Here is a 21,405-nt window from a genome sequence, read left to right as displayed (position 1 = left end):
TTGCTGAATCTAACCTCAATATATCTGCTTCATAAGGACCACTTTTGGAAAAAGCTAGGTACAGTTTTGAAAACATTGAGCTTTATTGGAATTTCATTCATAATGTTACTGGCTAATTTATTGACAATGTATTTATACAAATAAAAAGTCCCCAGGAAAAATACAGGAATGGAACATTTTCCATAGGAAATGTTTCCACCCCTGTACAATATAATACTCCAGTAAGTGATTATTTTTGCAAAAAAAAATTGAACACAAATTTTTAAAAGCATGGTATGTTTAGGTTTTTAAAAAATCAATTTTATATTGTTTTGTTTTTATCCTTAGACATTCAAACCTTTGGTTGGAAAAAGTGTATACAGTTCTATCACTGCAGTTGAATTCCTTGTGGACAAACAGCTGGATTTTGTAACTGAAGATAGTGCCTTTCAGCCCTATCAGGTAAGAAGTTTCTGTTGTTTATGTAAATTGTATGCATTTCAAGTTGAGAGCAATACTAATAGCATAATCATATGCAACGTTGTTCCAGTTGATGTCAGTGGGTTTATGCAAGAATAACTCTAAATATAGGATTGCACTATTACTCTTACAAGTATGCTCATATATATATATGTGTGTTGAGGCAGGTCCATGCTGAGCATATCCTTTTGGTCGTTCAGTGAGAACAAGCATCGCCTTCGGAGTGGATGGCAACTTTAAAGAAATTGATAAGGATATATTGTAAAGAGTTTGGCACTAGAGAAATTATATTTTAAGTAATTCATGGTTCAGTAGCCTAAAATTATAATTTAGTTAAACTTTCGTCATTAAAATTTCTCTTTAAAAATACATTTGACTATATTCATTGTCAGTTTTTGGAAGTTTAACTTCTTTGAAATCGCAGTGTCCTCTCTGCTAACTGAGACTGCAAACTAGAAACCATTTATTGTGGAATTATCTTTTTTTTGAGGTCAGAATTGGTGGCTTGTGGATTTCAGAAAATAATTGTGATTCTTTTGCAGCTGCAGTACTCCAGCTGTATTAATTATTGCCCTAAGTATGACATTTGTATACTTGTAAATTCTTTTTACATTAAAATAAGAGATGGGGGGAGGTGAGTAACAAAATATATTTTGAAAAATACCTTAAGAAAAATAAAACTAACTCATTTAGTGTGGTGAAGTGCCCAATGCAGTCTGTAAACACTTCTGAACTGCTATTATGTATTATACTAGAACCATTATGTATTATACTAGAACCATGGTGGTAAATCTATGGCACTCCAGATGTTCATGGACTACAATACCCATTAGCACCTGCCAGCATGGGAATTGTAGTCCATGAACATCGGAGTGCCATAGGTTCGCCACCACTGCACTAGAATGATGCCTGGGTTTTGTGGGATAGTAGTTCCAAATAAAAATTGGTTCCTTCTAATCTATACTGCCCTGTTTCTGAAAGGGCTGTTTAACTTTTGAAGTTTGTCAAAGTTTCAGACCAGAATGTTAATTGAAGATATAACTGCTGTAGTATCTTGGGTTGAGTTAAAGTACTGATGCTGGTGACTTGTTTCAGTGTAATCACGTATAGTTTGCTGCATATAGTAAGCCATTTAGGTGAAGTGAATGGCTCGACACACAATTGTGGCAATTTTCACTATGGCAGTCCAAAATTTTATTCGTTAGAGGTTTGAAATTGTGCTAATAAAATGACTGTTTTTTTGATAATGTGGTAAGAATAAGTAGGATCACATTTTGGGGCAGCTCATAGAATCAGTTTGCTAAATGGAATGAACTTCACATGGCTACTGTGTAAGAGGCTATTCACTTGATTGCTTGGATGTGGGAACTGAGCTTTAAGCTTTATGTGATGTATGGGCAATTCTGATTTAATCACTACCTGAACCTTCCAGAGGAGAATAAGTTGTAGAAAATATTGTTGTAGAAAAATGACCAAATATGTTTGAAAAAGTCAGAAATTGATATTTTAGAGAAAAATGTAGCATTTTATACAACAACCTGTCAGTGGGTTTCTTGGCAATTACTTGAACACGTATTTGGTTTCATTAGTATGACAGAAGCGCCAAGGAGACTTTGTCCTTTCAAGAAAGCCTTGGGAGTTTAGACTGAGAAAGTAAATCAGTAATGTGGCAGTGAATGAAGATGAGTCCTTGTTGCACAAATAGCTGTTTTCATAGTCATTGTGTTGCACTTTATTTTAATGCAAGAAAACATTCATTAGGATGAACCTAATGAAAATCTTTCTTTATGAAAATGTGCAGCTATGCTCAGAGGAAGCGTCCTCATGAATGCTCCCTCTGTGTTATCAATAACATTCCAAAAGTGGCATCCTTGATCATGGGAAGGAGGTGTATGTATGGGCCTTCCCCTAATGCATAGGCATCATACAGATCAGACAGATGCAGGGGGTGGGGCCATTGGACAGTTGTAGAGCTTTTTGCTAAATATTAGTCCAGCAGCAAGATGAACCTGTTCTGAATCACATCATACAAGCTACAGGTATCTATTATTTACCACCGCCACCCCTCCAAAGTCGAACAGGCCAGACAGTTGTGGCACAAACAAATTATCAGGCAAAGTCCTGATATGAAAATGCACGCCACAATTTGCTGGCTCTTGTAAGCTTGGAATGCCACTTGCTTATCGCTCCTATTTTTGTGATATTCTGTATTCCATCTATATAATGAAACAGCATTGTTCTAAGTTCTAGAATTGCTGTGTTCTTGGTTCCCTTTTTGGATCATAATCCCAAACAATAATATGCAGATCTGAATAGTATCTTCTGCAAGATTTTCCTCTACCTTAGCAAAGGGCTTTCTTTGACCAAGGAAAACTGTTGAACCGAAGGGAGTTGTTGGATGCCATACTATTTGTTGTCTCAAGGTTTTTAAGGGAAATGTCTATCTAATAGCATTGTCTAATGATTTTGGGGAGTTTTATTTTGGTAAGAGCAGCTCTTTTGAAATGTACTAAGAAAACTTTCAGATAATAGTGTAATTGCCTGAGTGAACTAATAGTTATCCAGCTAAAATCATAGTGGAGAGTAGCCCTAGTTATCATTTGTGAGTCTTCCCAGAAATGGATAGGTGAATCCATTAGCAGAAAGTCTATGAGCATACTTAAAGTGGTTTTTATTTGGTGTGTTTGTCATGTTGGCAGGTACTCCTTGGCAACCAGTGTGGAAAGGATAGATCAGGGTATTACCAGGCTTAATATGAGGTTTTGGCCTTAGTGTCACCAACACAATGATATCAGTTCTGGAAATGATGTCATTGTGTGGCTGACAATGTGAGAGACACTTTGGTATTTGGGTAAAAACTCTATGGTAGAAGCTGGTTTTGCCATAGAGTTTTACCCAAATACCAGAGCGCCTCCATCAATGTAGCCAACATTTTGATGTCACTTCTGGAAGTATTGTCATTGTGCCAGGTGACTTTAAGGCCTAAGCCTGGTTTTAAGCCTGGTATTATCCCCAATGGCCAGCTGCATGATGCCAGGGAGTGGGGGCCCAAAGTGGTTCTTCAGGTAGTGGTTTCTTTGGTTTATTTAAAAACGTAAATATTATCCAAAAGGACATGCAAGGTACATTTTCTTACATGGCAGTTGATAAATACTGACTGGATAACTTAGGTTCTGAGCATGATTTAATCTCAAATACAATTGGATTTGCAATAATATGCTCACACCACAACTAAAGAGGATCATAGAAGTGTGGATTTGTGATTAATTAGACTGGATTATGAAATATAGTGTAAATTATTATCTTTACCCTGTACATTTACCAAAAATGCAGATCAGTTAAGTCAGTTGCAAGGTTTCCCTTCGCCATTCTAAACTCTTCCTTTCACTTTTTTGCTTGGAGAAAAATAGATTGAGTTTGTTGTAGGTGGTTGAGAAGAAGTAGTGAATTATAAAGGGTAGAATGAGAGGCTGATTAAGGAGATGAGATTTTCAGAAACAGTTATTTCCTCCTTAGCTGTTACAGTTTATGTTAATGTCTGATAGGGTTTTAGGAGGAAGAACTTAACGAACAGTCCTTGTGGTTTTTGTATGAAGTTCCCTGTTTCTTCGCCTTAGGGCTCACTCACAGGAACATAGCATTGTGCGTAATCACCAACACACCTTTGGTTTATTGTGCAATGTTTGAATGACTGTGTACATTACAGTATGTGCTGAAGCATGTTTTCCTCTTGGTGGTGTTCTCTTATAGCTCTAACTTAAACATAATTTATAACTATTGGGATCTGCCTCTTGGATGGTGTGCAGCCCTTGCAAATAGTAATCGGAGCCCCTCCAAAGGCAAAGTGGATCACTAGATGAGAGCAGTACCATGGGACTGGAAACTGTGTTCATTTGACTTTACACCTAACGTGCGTCACTTGAAGCTGGTCTCTAGATTTCTGTGATCCAATTAGCATGAAAGGCATATGCAAATTACTTCCGGTGTTTATATTTGTGGGCAATATGGGGAGATGCAGTCCCAAAGATATGTGGATCCCTGGCTGCTCAAGGCTTTAAAGGTTAATACCAAAACCTTGAACCTGATCTGGAATTCAACTAGTAGCCAGCATGAGCACAGCAGGTACAATGAGTGCTCTTACCAGGACACTGGTGAGGACTCACCACTGCATTGTACTTTCTGTAGTAGTCTCAAGGGTTGGCCAGCATAGAGCAAGTTTTAGTAATCCCTCCTTCCGTTCCCTCTGCGTTGGTTCTTTTGGGAAACATCATTATTGCTGCTGTGGCAACTTGCTTCCTTTTTTTGTCCTTTTCATTAGTGTTGTAATGATTCGAATACAATTTGAGATAGATAAGTGACAGCACATCATTACAGAGCTGTAGTGCAATAGTAACATAATAATATTAACCCAACATAGGGAAATTTCTAGAAATTTTGCTCCTATGTGGGAAAATAGAAACGTTCAGGGGAAAATTGAGATGTATGTGATACTAACTTTCCTGTCAACCCCCAACCAATTTTGGTCTTTTGACAACATAAAATGCATAATTCTGCATTAATATACATATATTGCAAATATCCCAAGTACTAAAGCATTTTTTAAAATTCCTCAGACTTTTAAATAACGCATTAAAACCACTTTTCTCAAAAGGCATTGCAATTCATTCATTTCAGGTTGGTTGTTAAGAAGTTCCCCTCCCCCCAGTATTCCTCCAAATTTTCCCATTTACCCAATGGAAAAAGTTAATGCTGTACTATTTGAGTGAATGTAACCTTGTCTTTAAAAGTATGCCACTTATTCCAATAAATTGTTCATAGGAGTTTTTTTTCCCAGTGGTCTTACAAATTTCCCAGTTTTTCCATTGGAAAAATTGAAAGGGAGAAACCTCTTGACCTTTCATGCTATACATTTTGAGTGAGTAAAACTTTGGGATTTAAAAAAAAATATTTTAATAATTTCAAGGAAAAATATTTCATAAGACTTTTTTTTTTAGTTTTTAATGGTTGCCAAAAATTTCCAGTTCAGGACAAAAGCTCCCCAAACCTTTCCTTTTACATCTCCACATCAAACAGGTTAGAGACGTCATTTTAAAAAAAGAAAAAAGAACTGGGAATTAACAGCAATTCAAATTTGAAATAGAAAAGAGGTGATACATCATTCCAGAACTATAGTGAAATAGTGATTACATTTAAAAAAAATCTGGTGGCATAGCAGAGGAAAAAAGGTTGAAAAGATGGCACCCACAGGGGTTTATGGTGGGAAAATAGTACAAGTGTGGACTAGGGCTTTGCAACAGGGAAATGTACACCATTTCTTCCATACTATATGTTAAAGTGCTTGGGCACACCTGTCTAAAAAAAATTGGAGCACATATGAGAAAGAGCATATTGAGAACAGAGGACAATAGAACAGGGTATATATAAAGCACAACATTATTTGGATGCTTTAAAAAAATCACCTGAAACTTGTTCCGCTTGGGAGGCAGAGAAAAAGCCTCCTTGTGGAAGCAGCCTCATTGAGCTAAACATTGTGCAAAATTATTGTAACATACCATTACATATTCTGCAACTACTGCATTTCCCTTCAGTTTGTTCAGGTAGTACTGTAGCAAAATAATTTGGAAGTGAAAAGAGATAAGGAGCACATGGTTGAACACTTTGAAGCTGCATGGATTTTACTGAGAGATAAATTTTTTAGTTTCAGTAGGTGACTTCAACTCTAAATGGATTTTGCCCATAATGTTGTAAAATATTGAACCAGTACACTTTGGTTAATACCACTTCAAGATGAGGAAATGGCAATGGGAAGGATCTAAGGAATTAAAATATTAAATGTGATAGATGCATTCTTCTGTGATCTACGTGGAGGCAAAAAATGGGGCTTCTCATGGAGGCGGAGGACATAAAAGGGGGCTTCTCTTGGAGGCGGATGACATCATGATGGGTGTTTTCCAACCCGTTCTCAGGGAGGCAGGAACTCAAACTTGTCACTTCCTGTGAACTGCTTGGGTGCCCATCTTGATCTCCAGTATTTTTTCTGCCTCAGCACGGAGAGCAGAGTTCTGAATAGGCTGCGCTATGTTCAGAATTATCTGCTACAATTTTCCTCTGTTTTGTGTTGCCTGCATTTCAGTGTTGTTAGTCTACCCTTTCTGTGTCTTCTTTCTGACTGGGGGAAGCCGCCTTATGCGTGCAGCCTCGGAGTGGCATTTTTTCCCTCCTGCCAAAACTTAATGCTAAGGTGGCAGCCTTCTCTTCCTCTCCTTCTAAGGAGGCTTTTGCTCATTCCTCGGCAGAGGGGATGAGAGCAGCATCGAAGGGCTCGCGCTCCACCCTGGTGGTGTCTGGTGGTGTCAGAAAAGCCTCCTTGAAGTCCTGTGAACCGTGAAGCAAGAAGTCTTGCTGCGCCAATCCTCCGGCTACAAAAATTGTGGGAAAGATGGCCGATTCGGCGGGAAGCACCAGCAGCCCAGATATGGTTGTGGTGGGTGCAGATCGTTTCGAGGCCATGGCAGCTAATCGGACAGGATCCACCCAGCACACTACCATCCCATATAGGGTCGGGGGTGTGCTGAGAGCCCGGAGGAGTCATCTGGCAACACCAGTGTCCCATATAGGGCCATGGAGGACGTCATCGCTGCATCTATGGCCAAGCCGGAGGCTTCCAATGCTAGCAACATCAGGCAAGATTGCGATGGTGGGGGTGGGGAGGAGGAGATGGAATCCCCACTCCCAGACACCTTAGCCTCTATCCCTTGGCAGAATGCTTCCCCACAACACCTTGTGGATTTATTCAGGAAAACTATGAGGGAAGAAATCTACCTGTATCATAGGGTCAGAGAATCCTCCAGGCACAGGGGATTCCCCTCCACTTCTTCCTCCCCCTCTCCGCTCAAAGCCAGCCTTAGGCAATAAGATCCTTTAGCCTTCCCAGGTGATGAGGAAGCCAGCAAGGGGGAACTGGGAGACATCTCTGACCATTTTTCTGATACTAAAGAGGCTCCTGCTGATGAAACTGATCAAATACTCAGGTTCTTTAAACAAGATGGCATTTCCTTTTTAATTTCTAAAACCATTTCAGCCTTAGAGATAACTGACCCGGAGGTCACGGTGGATCCTTCATTTCCATCCACCTCATCTGCTAAACCCATCAAAGGGTGTCCCAAAGGGAAGAAAGACTTCTTCCCCCAGGAGGACCTCAATAAAATGTTTTTCCCTTTGCATGAGTACTTTGAAAGGCACATAAGGAGAGAATGGAATAACCCCTCCTCTAGCAAGGGATTCCCAACAACCTTCAAGAAGCTGTACGCTGTCCCTGACTATGTTCACCAAATGCTTCAGACCCCACTAGTGGACGCCCCTGTGGCTGCACTTCAGTCAGGGGGCTTGGTGTCTAAGGATAGCAGTGGGACCTTAAAAGACGCATTAGACAAACGTTCAGATATTGTGCTCAAAAGGGTACACGAGGGTCTTGCAGCGGCAACTAAAGTGCTTTCCTCTTCCTCGACGGTGGCCAGAGCTACTATAGTCTGGCTGTGCAGGCTCCTGGAAATGGTTCCACCAGAGGAGCAGGGAGTTAGAGAAGGGGTACAGAGACTCCTCCAGGGGTGTCATACTTAGCTGATTCCAACTTTGACTCCCTCCTGTTAGTGACTAGGGCCACGGCAGTAGTTGCTAGGCGCCACGCATGGCTTCATTGCTGGCCAGCTGATTACCATTCGAAGCAGCTGGTCGAAGCAGTTGGTTGAAGCAGCTACTCCTTCTGGGGGGAATGCTGTTTGAACAAGAACTAGAACAAGTATTGGTAGAGACCCGAGGTAAGAAAAAGGCCATGCCCAAATCTCGCCAGTCAGACCATAACACTACACCTGCTAGAACCTCTTCCACATTCTGCTCACACATAACACTACCCAGGCCATCCAGGGACGGCATGTGCTGGCAACCCCAACGAGTTTCGCAAGCGTAATAACAGTTTCAATCGCTCCTTTCGCCCCAGCGCCAAGTTCGATTCCTTTCGGACAGACAGAGCATCCAAACCTTGACTACCACACTCCTCCAGTAGGGGGTTGCCTGCAACTTTTCCAACAGCAGTGGTCAGGCGACCACGTGGACCAATAGACCAAAGAAATCATTCAATTGGACTACCTTATAGAATTTGCAAAAATCCCCCAACCCTGCTTTCGCATGAACTCCAACTTAATGAAAGCTTGGAGAACCCAAGTGACCATTCAACATCTCCTCAGTATCAAGGCGATAGAACCAGTCCCTTCCTCAGAGACATCCTTGGGAGTGTTCTCACATTTTTTCACCATGCCTAAACGCAATGGAGACTGGAGGGCCATACTAAACCTTCGATTCGTCAATGGCCACATCAAACTACATCGATTCCGCATGGAGACCCTTTGGTCCATAGTAGAGGCTCTATGACCAGGGGACTTCTTAACGTCCCTGGACCTAACTGAGGCCTACCTGCATATGCCGATCAATGTGGCCCACAGGAGATTCATGTGTTTTGCAATAGGCAACGAGCAGTTCCAGTTCAGGGCTCTTTCCTTTGATCTCTCTACGGCACCCAGAATCTTCTCCAAAATCTTGCTGGCTCCCATCACCCTCCTCCGGGAACAGGCCATTCATGTTCATCCCTACCTGGACGACATCCTGATCTGCTTCAGGTCCAGGCAGTAGACAATTCAGAATGTCCACAGGCTCCAGGAGGTTCTCAGACAGCATGGCTTTCTAATCAACCTGTCCAAGAGCATAGTGCACCCCTCTCAACGGATGGAGCACCTAGGAGCGATAATCAACCCCACCTCAAATGCCCTATTCGTTCCTCCATCCAAAATCTCCTGGATCCAGTGAACGGTGCGAACCACGATCACATCCAGAAGTGCATCTCTTCTTCAGCTGGTCAACAGGACTGATGGTATCAGTCTTCAACATGGTACAATGGGGAAGATTACATGCTCAGCCCCTCCAGCATTTTCTGCGCCTGTACTAACACCAAATCATGCCCAAGAAGGATCGTCCATTATTCCTTCCAAGTCAGCTGCATGAAAGCCTCACATGGTGGATGAGATGCAACAACCTTTCCAGAGGGAAAATCTACCTCCACCTGGAACGAATTCAAGTGTTCATAGATGCAAGCCTACAAGGCTGGGGGGTCCAGCATGCATGGTCAGTTCGTTCAGGGGCTATGAACACAGGAACAGGCGTCCTTGCCCATCAATGTCTTGGAGACCAGGTCCATCTTCCTGGCACTGAAACATTTCTGTTTGTCAATCAGCGGGCCCCATGTCCTGATACGCACAGACAACGTAGCAAAAACATACCTGAACAACCGGTCTGTGTGTGTGTGTGTGTGTGTGTGTGTGTGTGTGTGTGCGCGCCCCCCCCCCCTCCGGTAATCTTGGTTGCATCAGGAAGCGATGAACATTCTTTCATGGGTAGAGCGTCACCTTCTCTCAGTGACTGCGGAACACATCCAGGGCCGTCTCAACATCACGGCAGATTGGTTGAGTCACAAGACCATAGCAGAGGTGGAATGGAAACTCAAGCCTTCAATTTTCAATCTTAACGTACAGAAATTCGACAACCCAGAGGTGGACCTGTTCGCCTTGGTGGACAACCACCAACTTTCAGTGTTCATGTTGAGATTCCAACATCCAAAAGCCCTTGAGGTGGATGCACTCTCGGCCACCTGACCCCAAACCCTGCTGTACCCTCCGGTTCCAGTACTCCCCAGGGTGCTGAGGAAGATGGTAACAGAGAGGGCCAGAGTCATCCTTGTGGCACCTCATCGGCCAAGACGTCCGTGGTTTTCCTCCATCCTAGAATTGGCAACCACATCTGCCTTCAAGCTTCCAATGTCCCCGGATATGCTATCCCAGGGACCCTTCTGGCATCTGAACCATCAGTGGTTCAGAATAACCATGCGGCTGTTGAGCGGTGAATGCTAAGGCAGAAGGGGTACTCAGAAAGTGTTACATCTACCTTCTTAGCCTCCCGCAGAACTTCCAGCAATAAAATCTACGACTGTTCTTGGAAAGTGTTCATGAGGTGGTGCTGGCAGGGGCTGATGGGAATTGCAGTCCATGAACATCTGGAGAGCCTCAGGTTGCAGACCCCTGCACTAGATCTTTGTGATACAAGCCTGATCATTATGCTTGTAAAATATTAACTCCTAGGGGGCAGGTGTTTTCCCATTAACCAGCTTACAATTCAATAATAGGTTGTTAAGACCTGGTTAATTCCTGACCTGGCAACTGACTTGGGCTGGAAGGAAAAAGGCAGACAAGCATCAAATTGTCTGAACTCCCTCCTTCATTCCGATGCATTGAATTTCTACCATCATACCTCCCTCTTCCCCAGTAGTTGGTATCTATTTCCCCAGACTATTCTCATCTCAGCATACTTTCTCCTTCCCAAACCAGCATTGAAAGAAAAACTCCAAAAGCAACACAGAAGAAATTTTACACAAGAAACAACCAACACAGAGTAAAGAAAGATAAACCTTCCCACCCTATACTAAGACTTAACAAACATCCAAATGAAGAGAACCCCAAACCCTGTGATGATGGTCTTCTTTCCATTTTCACTTGGAAGTCACTTTCCCCAGCACTTACTTTTGCTAAGAGGTAGAAATACACAGAAGTTAAAACAGTTGTATAGCTAAATGGTGCAGTTACATTTGAATACGGTGTACGGTTCTGGTTACTCTATTTCTAACAAGATACTGTAGAACTGGAATAGTTGCAGCAAGGGCAAACAATTGATAACTGCTAAGCTTTAATTTGCTATATAGCAGTACAAAATGATCACAACACTTGTTTTATCTAGGTCATAAAAACATTAACACTGTGTTACCATGAAATCACAAAAACAGAGTCAGCAGAAGTGTTTGGAATGAAAACTGGCAAAACTGAGATTTCACTAGACCTTTTCCCTCTTTGAACAATGGGATAGAGTTTATTTCGCCTTGAAACTTGTTGAGTCAGTCTGTCTTCTCCAGTATGACTGTGATCTTGAAACATAATGGAAGACTGTCTGTTTATGGGTGTTTCAAAAAAGAAAATCAAGTATGTTTGGGGGCCTGAGAAGTTATATTTCTGTATTGTCTGCTAAATCAGCTAATCATCCAGAATTGCACAGTATCTTGCAAATTGTAAGTAGCTTGTTACAGTAGATGATGGAATTGCAATGGTCATAAGGGTAGAAATTGCTTGGCTAAATGCAACACTATTTTCCTAAGTGAATACACTCTTAAAGTAATGAGGTTTGGATGTAGAAGCAGGAAGTCAGGGGTAAAGAACAAACTTGAAGATGCCAGCCACAGATCCTTTGAAGATGCCAGCCACAGATGCAGATGAAACATCAGGAGAAAATGCTACTGGAACATGGCCATACAGCCCAGAAATCCCACAACACCCCAAACTTGAGCAAACTTTCTAACAAATTATGTTACATCTTGGGGATTACATGATGTTGCATACCTTCTGTTGAGATTAGAATTTTTGTACATTATATGGCAAAATCAACAGGGTATGGACCACAGTAATAAAATGAATGGTAAAAAGCCAAGAGAGTGATTACCCCAGTCATGCCTCACTGAGTGAAACACATAGGGTCTGGAAGAGGAGAAAATTTACTTTATTGGTTAGTGTAAACCTGGCCCTTTTGTTAACATTTGTGTTGGCTATCTCTTTTTAAAAAAAAAATCCTGAGTTTTGTTAGCATTGTATAAAGTAAGTAATTTAAGGTGCAGCCCTAAGAAGAATTACACCCTTCTAAACCCATTGTCTTCAATGGGATTAGAAGGATATAACTCTGTTTAGGAATATCCTGCTGATTGAAAATGCCTGATACTTTTTACCAACAACCACTTGTTGGTTCACATATTTGACTCTAGGAATGGAGATTGTGCAGAAACTATGCCTGAAATGGCCTGCAAATTTTTGGTCTAGGGGAAATGGAAGTCCTAGACACACTTTGTTTTCATTGTGAGTCTTTTCACAGGGAAGGCAAGTTGTACTTGATTATATAAAAGATGTGTCATGATAGAAGAGCCAAAGATGGTTGTTCTCTCTGGTTAATATAGGCCTCATTACACTCTTTATATTACCTCTGGTTGAAGTGGCAGGAAATTCCCCCACCCCCAGAAAAAGGTTAGGCTACTGATTCAGGCTGGTAGCCAGACATTTTTTATTAGGGGACAATTGTTTTGTTAAGGGGACAGTTTAGCATGGTAAAGAGCAGCAGATTATGTGACTCTTCAGAACTGCCGTGCTTATGTGTCTAAACCAAGTCAAGTGGTATATCACCCAAAAACGTTTTGGCCAGGTTAGCGTGATTTCATCAGATCTCAGAAGCAGTGCTGGCACCTGGTTAGTATTCGGATGGGAGACCATGAGAAAGTCCATAGTCATTGTGCAGAGTCATGCAAAGGCAAACCACCTCTCCTAGTCTTTTGCCTTGAAAACTCTATAGGGATGGGCGGGGTAAAAATCCAAAACGAAATAAATAAATGAAATAAGTTGGCTGTGACTTGACAGCACTCTATATACACAGACACGCACACAGTGTTTTAAGATACCACAACAGCACACCTGCTATTTTTCCTACACAGCTGAACATTAACAGCTGACAATGTCGTGCATGACGTTTCATAAAAACTTTGTACGTCTGGTCAAATTGCATCAAAGCAATACAAGCATACATAACTGTCCTGTTATGCTGCCAACTTTAAACTTGCTCACCAAGAAAAAAGCCCTTCTCCATAACAGAACAACTTCCTGTTAATCTATACCAAGTTTTGGAAACTTTCTTCAGGACAGAAAGAGGGAGATGATGAACTGGACTTGATGAACTCTGGGAATTTTTATTCTTCTCCTCAATGCAACATATTCAGCAAGACCAAAGCAGCAGCAGCAGCAGCAACAACAACAACTCTTTTCCCTTCCTGTCCCCACAACAGACACCTTGTGAGGTGGGTGAGAAAGAGCTGAATGATGAAAAAAGTTCCTGAAAAAAACTGTGACTTAAGCCCAAATGTAATGAGTTAACCCACAGCCTTCCACTGCCATGGCCAAGAAATGCGATAAATCCAGTTAACTAGGTAAGAGTTGACTGCTCATGTGGAGGAGTAAGGAATCAAATCTGATTCTCCACGTTAGAGTCCACTTACTCTTATCTGCTACACCGTGCTGTCTACATCATGACCATATGTTGAGGGCCTTCTCCCACATTGCCTGCCTTTTCTCTTGACTACAGTTCTTGCATTTACTAAGCCCAGAACACAAAACCTGAGTTGCCAACCATTCAGAAAGAAATCATATATTCTCAGCGTAACCTACTCATACAAACTATTGTAAAGATGGAATGGAGTATAATATAAGCAAATTTGAATCCACATTGGGGAGAAAGACAGGGGTAAATCCCTTTGAAGATTGGAGCTTCTCTGGCAGCACCTCATGTAGTATGAAAAATGTTAGCATGGAAAGCAGAATTCACCCCATCTCCTATGGCCAGTGTGCCTGTGGAAGTGCTTTGAGTACAACTTCTTTTGTATTACTAGAGAAGGGCTGGCAAAATCTCCAGAATTAAAACAACAACAACAACAACAGAAGGGTGTGTAACCAATCAGTTTGTAAATAGCCTTCCTGACTTAAATGTCTGCTCCTCTGACTGACTTGTCTCTTTCATTGACTTAAGTGGCACTTCCTCCACTTATGTTGGAGGAAGTCTCCTTTGACTTGGGGAAGACTTCAAATTGGGGGGGGAAAAAAGAAAGGTGGAGTATAAATATATTAAATAGGCAAATAAACTGCACCCAGTTGTAGTAATATGATAGGGATAGGATCTTCCCTACTACTTTTTCATTAGGGGAGGGGGGTTGAGGAGTTAAAATGTGTAATGAAAGAAAGTGGGAAATCTGGGAGAGAGCTGAAAATATCTTATGAATTTTTTTCATTTTGAGTGAGAAAAACTGTTTTTCAAATAATTTTACTCATTTCAAATGAGTAGCATGAAAAAGTCTGGGGACTTGCTCAGTTTTTTGGGAGGGGTGGGGTCACTGAAACATTCTTAAACTGTAAACTAGAAAGTATTTGCAATAATTAAAATATGTAAATAATTTTGGCAACAATTAATATACTACCATGTGTTTAATTATACTACATTATTAAATTCAGTATTTGCAGTGTAAGTTTGGCAGACTTACTAGGCATTCTGCCAGTCCTACCTGTTATGATTTTAAGAGAGTTTTTGTCCAAACAATACACTTCCTTTTGTTTACTACAGAATTTGTTCTGCTCTGAAGAGGGCATCTTGATCTTGGGTGATTCCCACCAGCTGTTCAGGGAGGCAGGACTAAATTGCCACTTCCTGTCTCCCAGGCTAGAATTTCCTGAGCCCAGTTTACTTCCTGCTTTTCCCAGGGAGAGCAGCTGAGGATTAAAAGTCCACAGGAGCTATCTTTTTGTTTATCTGTGATGTTTCTATGAATCCTTTGTGATATAAAGTTGTTTAAGCACTAATAAAATTTTAACAGTATTAAATCTACCTTTCATCTAAGAATTCTTTCACTAACTGTTGCTACCCCTGAGCTAGCAGAAATATTTCAATCATCTTCTTTCCCTTTGTTCTTTTCATGCATTCTTTGCACCTCATCTTTTAGGCTGTATCCCCTCCCCCCTTTCCCTCAACACATCTTCATCAGGATGGACAACATCTCTGCCAAGGCTCATGTCAACAAATAGGAAAGGTCAAGATTCTCTACCTTGCATCAAGAAGCGCAAAGCATTCTTTCATGGGTAGAAACACACCTGCAGTTGATATCTGCAGAGCACATTCAGGAAGTCCTCAACATGCAAGCTGGCTGGTTTAGCAGCAGATGATGATAGACAAGTTGTCCATCAAGATAGAAATCTTCCAGTAAGTCGTAATCAAATCTGATTATCTGAGAGTGGACTGGTTTGCTTCACTGCCAATCATTGATTATCATGATTCTTCTCCATATACCACCATCCACAGCCAAATATGTGGATTCCCTAATTTTGGTCTAATTTTGGTCTAAGGGATCCCTGTATGCCTTCCCTCCACTTCTAGTGATTCCAAAGGCATTGAGGAAGATGCATCAGGAGTGAGCTTTAGCTATCTTTGTGGCTCCAGAGTGGACTTACAGACACTGGTCCCCTGTTCTGGTGGAAATTATTTATATAAGAACCCCGGCACATTCCAGCAATGCAAGATATGCTACAACAAGGTTCAGTATGACATCTGGATCCAGAGTGGCTTCAACTGATGATGTGGATCTTGAAAGAAACTGGTTGTTAGACCTAGGCTACACTCTGGAAGTTGCAGAGACCAACATGGCTTCCAGGAAAATATCCACTAAATTCATTTCACATGGATTATAGAATTCTACATAGAAAACCTTTGCAAGGTGGTATCATTGCAAACATGTCAATCCACTAAACCCATGTCTGGGTCAGATGTTATCCTTCCTCCAAGATGGGGTCCATCAGCAGCTCAGGGCTGTCCTATACTAACAGGTAGTGGCCACAGCTACCATAATACCCTCAACCAAAACATGCCAGCGAAGAGGCCTGGCACACACTGGACCTGCATAGGGAATTCAGAATATATATTTGATGGACAGAAGAAAACAGATTTCTTATTCATTTCTTTGATAGTTCTGAACAAGGGAAGGAAGATGTCCAGATCAGCAATCAGCTATAGTATCAGACAATGCATCTTTCAGATCTACATGACTAGCAACATTCCTATACCTTCTGGCATCCACTCATTCAGTTTGAAGCATGGATATCAATGCAGATTTTGATGATCAAGACTCAGTAAAAGAGAAATGTAAGGCAGCCACATGGTCTTCCATTTTGATCTTTGCAAGGTATTATAAAATCAGCTCTTTGTCATTGACCAATGCCACTGCTAGGCACACACTGCTGGCAGCATGTGGTGGCTGAAAACTTGTTCCCATCCAGATTGAGGGTCACTGCTATTGCAAGCCCTGAGATCAAAATGCCCTCCTCCTCAGAACAAGAATGGAAGCTTGGATACTCACTATGAAGATTTCTCTGCTCTGAGATAGAGGGCATTCCCCCCCAGGGAACAGAAAGGAAGGGATAGTCAATCTGAGTAGTCCAGAATTAAAAAGGCTTACATAACGAATTACTGATGAAGGAAGGCCAATTTTCTTACCCTTCCCCAAAACCAGTTTACTTTCTTGTATGTTGTTGGTGACACATCTTATTCCATGGCAGTGTTTTCACCTGTTCCTGTTAATGTTCTGTTGGTTAGATTCCTTCCTATTCTCCTTACCTCAGAAAGTATTTAAAGTGAGCTCAGGAGATTCCCACCTGGGAGACGGGAAGTGGCAATTTAGTCAGGCCTCCCCAGGGACGTAGGTATAGATTTTTATGGGGGGTTCGGGGTGGGGCCACACCCCACCCGCCCCAGGGCATGGCCACACCTCCCCAAGACCTGCCCCCAGCCTAGCGCTTATAAAAGCAGCTCTCCAAGGCCGGGGATGGCAGACTCCCCCACCCTGCCCTCCCCTGCCCCCACCAGCTGGGCTCCCAGCCGGCGGCTGGCAGTTCCTTCTGCCCCTCCCCTCTGGGCAGAGGCATAGAGGAAAAATGGAGCCCGGTGCAATATCTGAGTTTTGCGCCCCCCCCCCCCTCCTCGGCAGCCGCTGTGATGCTGGAATCCATCCCCAAACAGCATCACTTTCAATGGTGTTTAAACTAGAGAGCCCAAATTCTCCTCTTAAATCCACCTTAAAGGAAGAATCTGGGGTCCCCAGTTAAACAACATTGAAAGTGATGCTGTTTTGGGGTGGATTATCCCCCACCGTGAAACAGCATCACTTTCAATGTGGCGTAGTGGTTAAGAGCAGGTGCATTCTAATCTGGAGGAACCAGATTTGATTCCCTGCTCTGCTGCTTGAGCTGTGGAGGCTTATCTGGGGAATTCAGATTAGCCTGTGCACTCCCCACACAGAGCCAGCCTGGAGTGACCTTGAGGCTAGTCACAGCTTTTCAGAACTCTCTCAGCCCCACCCACCTCACAGGGTGTTTGTTGTGAGGGGGAAGGTCAAGGAGATTGTAAGGTCCTTTGAGTCTCTTATAGGAGAGAAAGGGAGGATATAAATCCCAACTCTTCTTCTTCTAAACTGAGGACCTCATATTCTCCCTTTAAATCCATGCCGAAGGGGGTGGATTTAAAAGGAGAATCTGGGGAAATTTGGGGGTGCCTGCTGTCATGGTGCAATAAGCTAGCACAGGGGTAGGGAACCTGCGGCTCTCCAGATGTTCAGGAACTACAATTCCCATCAGCCCCTACCAGCATGGCCAATTTAGGAGACTCTCCTGATTATATCTCCCAGGTTTGGTGAAGTTTGGTTCAGGGTATCCAAAGTTATGGAACCTCAAAAGTGTAGCCCCCATCTTCTATTAGCTCCCATTGGAAACAATGGAGGATGGGGTCATCCCCTTTGGAAGTCCATAGCTTTGGACCCCCTGGACCAAACTTCACAAAACCTGGGTGATATCATCAAGAGATTCCCCCAAACAATCCCTGAAAGTTTGGTGCTGCTAGCCTAAAAAATGCACCCCCTGCAGGCCAAAAACCAAAAAACACTAAAATGTTTTAAAAACCCACAAACGGGTGGGCGGAGCTTCAGACATGAATGGGGGGGTTGAACCCGAGGGAAAAAAAAACCTTACCTAAGTCCTTGGGCCTCCCTATGCAACCAGTGGAAGTCACCCAAGATCACAGTGCTCTCCTTACCACAGAGCAGAAGGCACCCTCAAGGTTCTGTTTCAGTTCCATCCCACCCCCTTCTTTGACAGATGGACATGGTCTTTAATTTTCTCACAGGAGTGGAGAATCAGCATTTGCATTTTAAAGAATTTTATATGGTATTCTGTTTGCTTGCTGAGTGAAAATTTACAGTTATATGATCAGTAGTTTCTGCATTTTGTCATCACCATACTGTATGTAGCATTAAAAATACAGATCTTGATATGCAGATGTGGTAGGCAGCCGTTTTGTGATACATCCTAGGATTCAGCACTTGATATCAACATGTGTAAAGTGTAAAGAAGGAAAAAAACAGCTGTTTTTTTAAAAACTGGAGAAAGTGGTGAGTGCCTGTTGAAAATAATGGCTGTCTCAGCTGTTTCAACACAGTTGGAAGGAAAGAAACTAATCAGTTAATTCTCTTGTGCACAGAATAGAACTTCCATTCTTTTTTCTTTCAAGAAAGGTTTGTGACACAGCCATTACCATCTCCTTTTAGAGCCAGGAATAAGTAAACAAATTGAAGAGTAATTGCTAATATTGGTTCCTGGCAATAATTTCTGTTAATTTCAGCTGAATTTAAACTTAGTGTGCATACTAGGGATGTGCATTTGGCAGTCAAACTGGGAACCCACCCCCCATACCGTGAAAAATGGCAGTACAAGGAAGCTGAAAAAGCAGATCCCAAAAAATGTGGACTTGGAGGTGTGGCTGGGAAGAGCTAAATACTGAGTCCACATGGACTTTGGGTGCAGAGCCAAATGAGCCTAGCATTCAGCTTCCCCCCACCGCCCCCAGTCCATTTGGGTCTCAGAGGTGGCAGGTAGTATAGATCTTAACACTGCACGTTAGTCCAGCATTAGCTCTGTGTTGCCTGCTGCATCTAAGATCCACGTAGACTTCAGGGGCTTGGGATTTTGGGGCAGATCAGATTTAATAGACCTGAATTTTTTTGGAAAAGTTGGAAAAAGTCCAAAAACTCCACAAAACTGATATGGGGTTTGACTTGTTAATTTTTTTTAATGTCCAAGTCCTTTAAACCTGAAAAATACAGAAAAACATTGCACACAGCCCTTGTGCTTACTGCTTGTGTAATTGCTAGTTCAGTGCAGAATTATGAATGCTTCTGGAAAAGAAAATTAAATTGGTCATAATGAAATGTGGAGAATTTTGAAAATAACATTATGTAGAAAAATACCGCTTGCTACATAAATGGAATTGCTACATAAACTATGACTTCTGCAGTTTAGCTTTCTAATTGTTGTTGTTATAGTTATTTTATAAACAGAAATGTCTAACTTCTACAACATTTGCATAAAACCAGCTCTTATTCACAGTGTCAAGTTCTTTAGTCTTGATTGAATGGATAAATTTAGGTCAGCATGTGCAGCTATAGGGGGGAAATTCTATCAAGTTGTATGGTACTACTAATCTGTGCTTAACCATTTGTTTTGAAAGTGGTATTACATTTTAAGGGATGCTTTGTGTATGCCAGTTTTCCTTTCATTGCTTTGCTTAAATCATCCATCTTTAAGCAGCTAGTGGAAGCTGTAGCTAATTGGACCACAGATGGTAAAGACATGTGTTTCTGACCTCCGTGAGGACTGCAAAAATCTCCTTAGTCTTTATTTTGAAAAAAGACTTCAGTTCAAATTAATGCTTAAAAAAGCAATAACCAATTTGGATTATGGGCGGCGACAAGGCTGTTAAAGAAGGAGGTTCTGATTATGTGGGCTGCTGCTGAAGTACATGAAAGGCACCTGTGACTTTTCTATAGCTCTGAATTTGGATTCCAAATCTTAGTTCCATATTACTGTACTGAGTTTGCTGTATGTGTACTGCCCAAACAAATACTCAGTACAAGAATGAATAGCACCAATGAAACTTCAATCGGTTTGCAGAGTTTAATTCTATTTATAGGAATTAGGATTCAGGAACTTTGACTATATCTGCAAGAGCTAAGTCATGGAGGAAAAGTAGGAAGAAGTATTCTCCGCAATCTTGAGAACAAGCAACTTCTTAAAACAGCTGAGAATTCTCAGCATGCTAATTCTGTGCTTGTGCACTGAGCCTGCAGACAGACACGTGGGTTACAGACTTGACGATGGCATACCCTGCACTCTGTTAAATTCCTGGGGGCTGGATTACTCATGTTTCATTTTACAGAATTTCCGCATTTATTGTCAAGTGAAATCAAAACTGGGTAGCTGTTAGAGAAAGCAAGCTGAAGTATAACTGCTGCAGTGATGTCTGCCCTTATTTTGGAAGAATTGCTTTTCTTGATCTTGGGACATTAAATGCACTGTTTTGATTTTTTAAAAAAACAACAATGGTTCACTGGAGCAAGCAGGGAATGAAAGGAAATTGTTGGTCAAGTTATGAAAATCAGTTCAAGTGTCTTTATTACAAGTAGTAGTGGTTGTAATTCCCACCATATGTGGGCTAAAACCAGGCTATTAGAACTTTGCCCTGCTGACCTCACTTTAAGCCTGCTTGATCCTATCCCCTTTCAATCCTTAACTGTCATATCTCTCACCGCTTTAGCTTTCCTGTGGCTCGTGTTCAAACATGTCATTGGACTGGATCCCATACAAAAGCTCAACTGACTGAAGAGATTTCCAGCAGCAGAGCAGGACCTACCTCCTTGCAGCCCAAAATGCCCCCTGAAAGGCTGCTCCTGGGAGACAGGGTGCTCCCAGGAACAGCACAAAGGTGGAGTTGGAAGCTTACCACAGAGTGGATGGAGGATTGGTGAAAGTATTCTGCCCCTTCTGTTAGTGGGAAATTTTCTTTTGAATGCAACTACATGTTACTGTGTTCGATAAAAGCCATTCTTTTATTCTCTCTCCCCGCCCCCAGCCACTTTCCATTACTGACCAATTCTACCATTTGCCTCAAAATTGCTAGATTAGGCTGCTTCCTTCTACTGTCTCAGCTTTCTGCTATTGCCTGTTTTGAGGCTTCACAATCTGGCTTCTTCCCTCTGCGCTCTGCTGAAACTCTTCATGCCAAAATGACTAATCATATTGCCAAATCAACAGGTTTCTGCTCTGATGTCATCCTCCTCCTGCTGCCTGGCATGCAGTTGATCACTCCCTCCCTGTTTAACTCCAGGCTTCTGTGTGGGTC

The 21,405-nt window shown here is 42.0% G+C and overlaps 1 protein-coding gene across 1 annotated transcript in view; it reads left to right on the top strand.

Annotated features, from left to right (window-relative positions):
* Positions 1-21,405, top strand: part of JMJD1C (jumonji domain containing 1C) — a 169,816-nt gene that overhangs the window by 105,584 nt on the left and 42,827 nt on the right. The window contains exon 3 of the mRNA XM_048505035.1: positions 328-441. Coding sequence (XP_048360992.1) covers positions 328-441 — 114 coding nt within the window. The remainder of the gene's footprint in view (positions 1-327; positions 442-21,405) is intronic.

Source organism: Sphaerodactylus townsendi, linkage group LG08 (assembly GCF_021028975.2).
Source record: "Sphaerodactylus townsendi isolate TG3544 linkage group LG08, MPM_Stown_v2.3, whole genome shotgun sequence".
Classification (NCBI taxonomy): Eukaryota; Metazoa; Chordata; class Lepidosauria; order Squamata; family Sphaerodactylidae; genus Sphaerodactylus; species Sphaerodactylus townsendi.
Note: the sequence above shows the minus strand (reverse complement) of the source record. Positions and strands in the feature narration are given on the sequence as shown.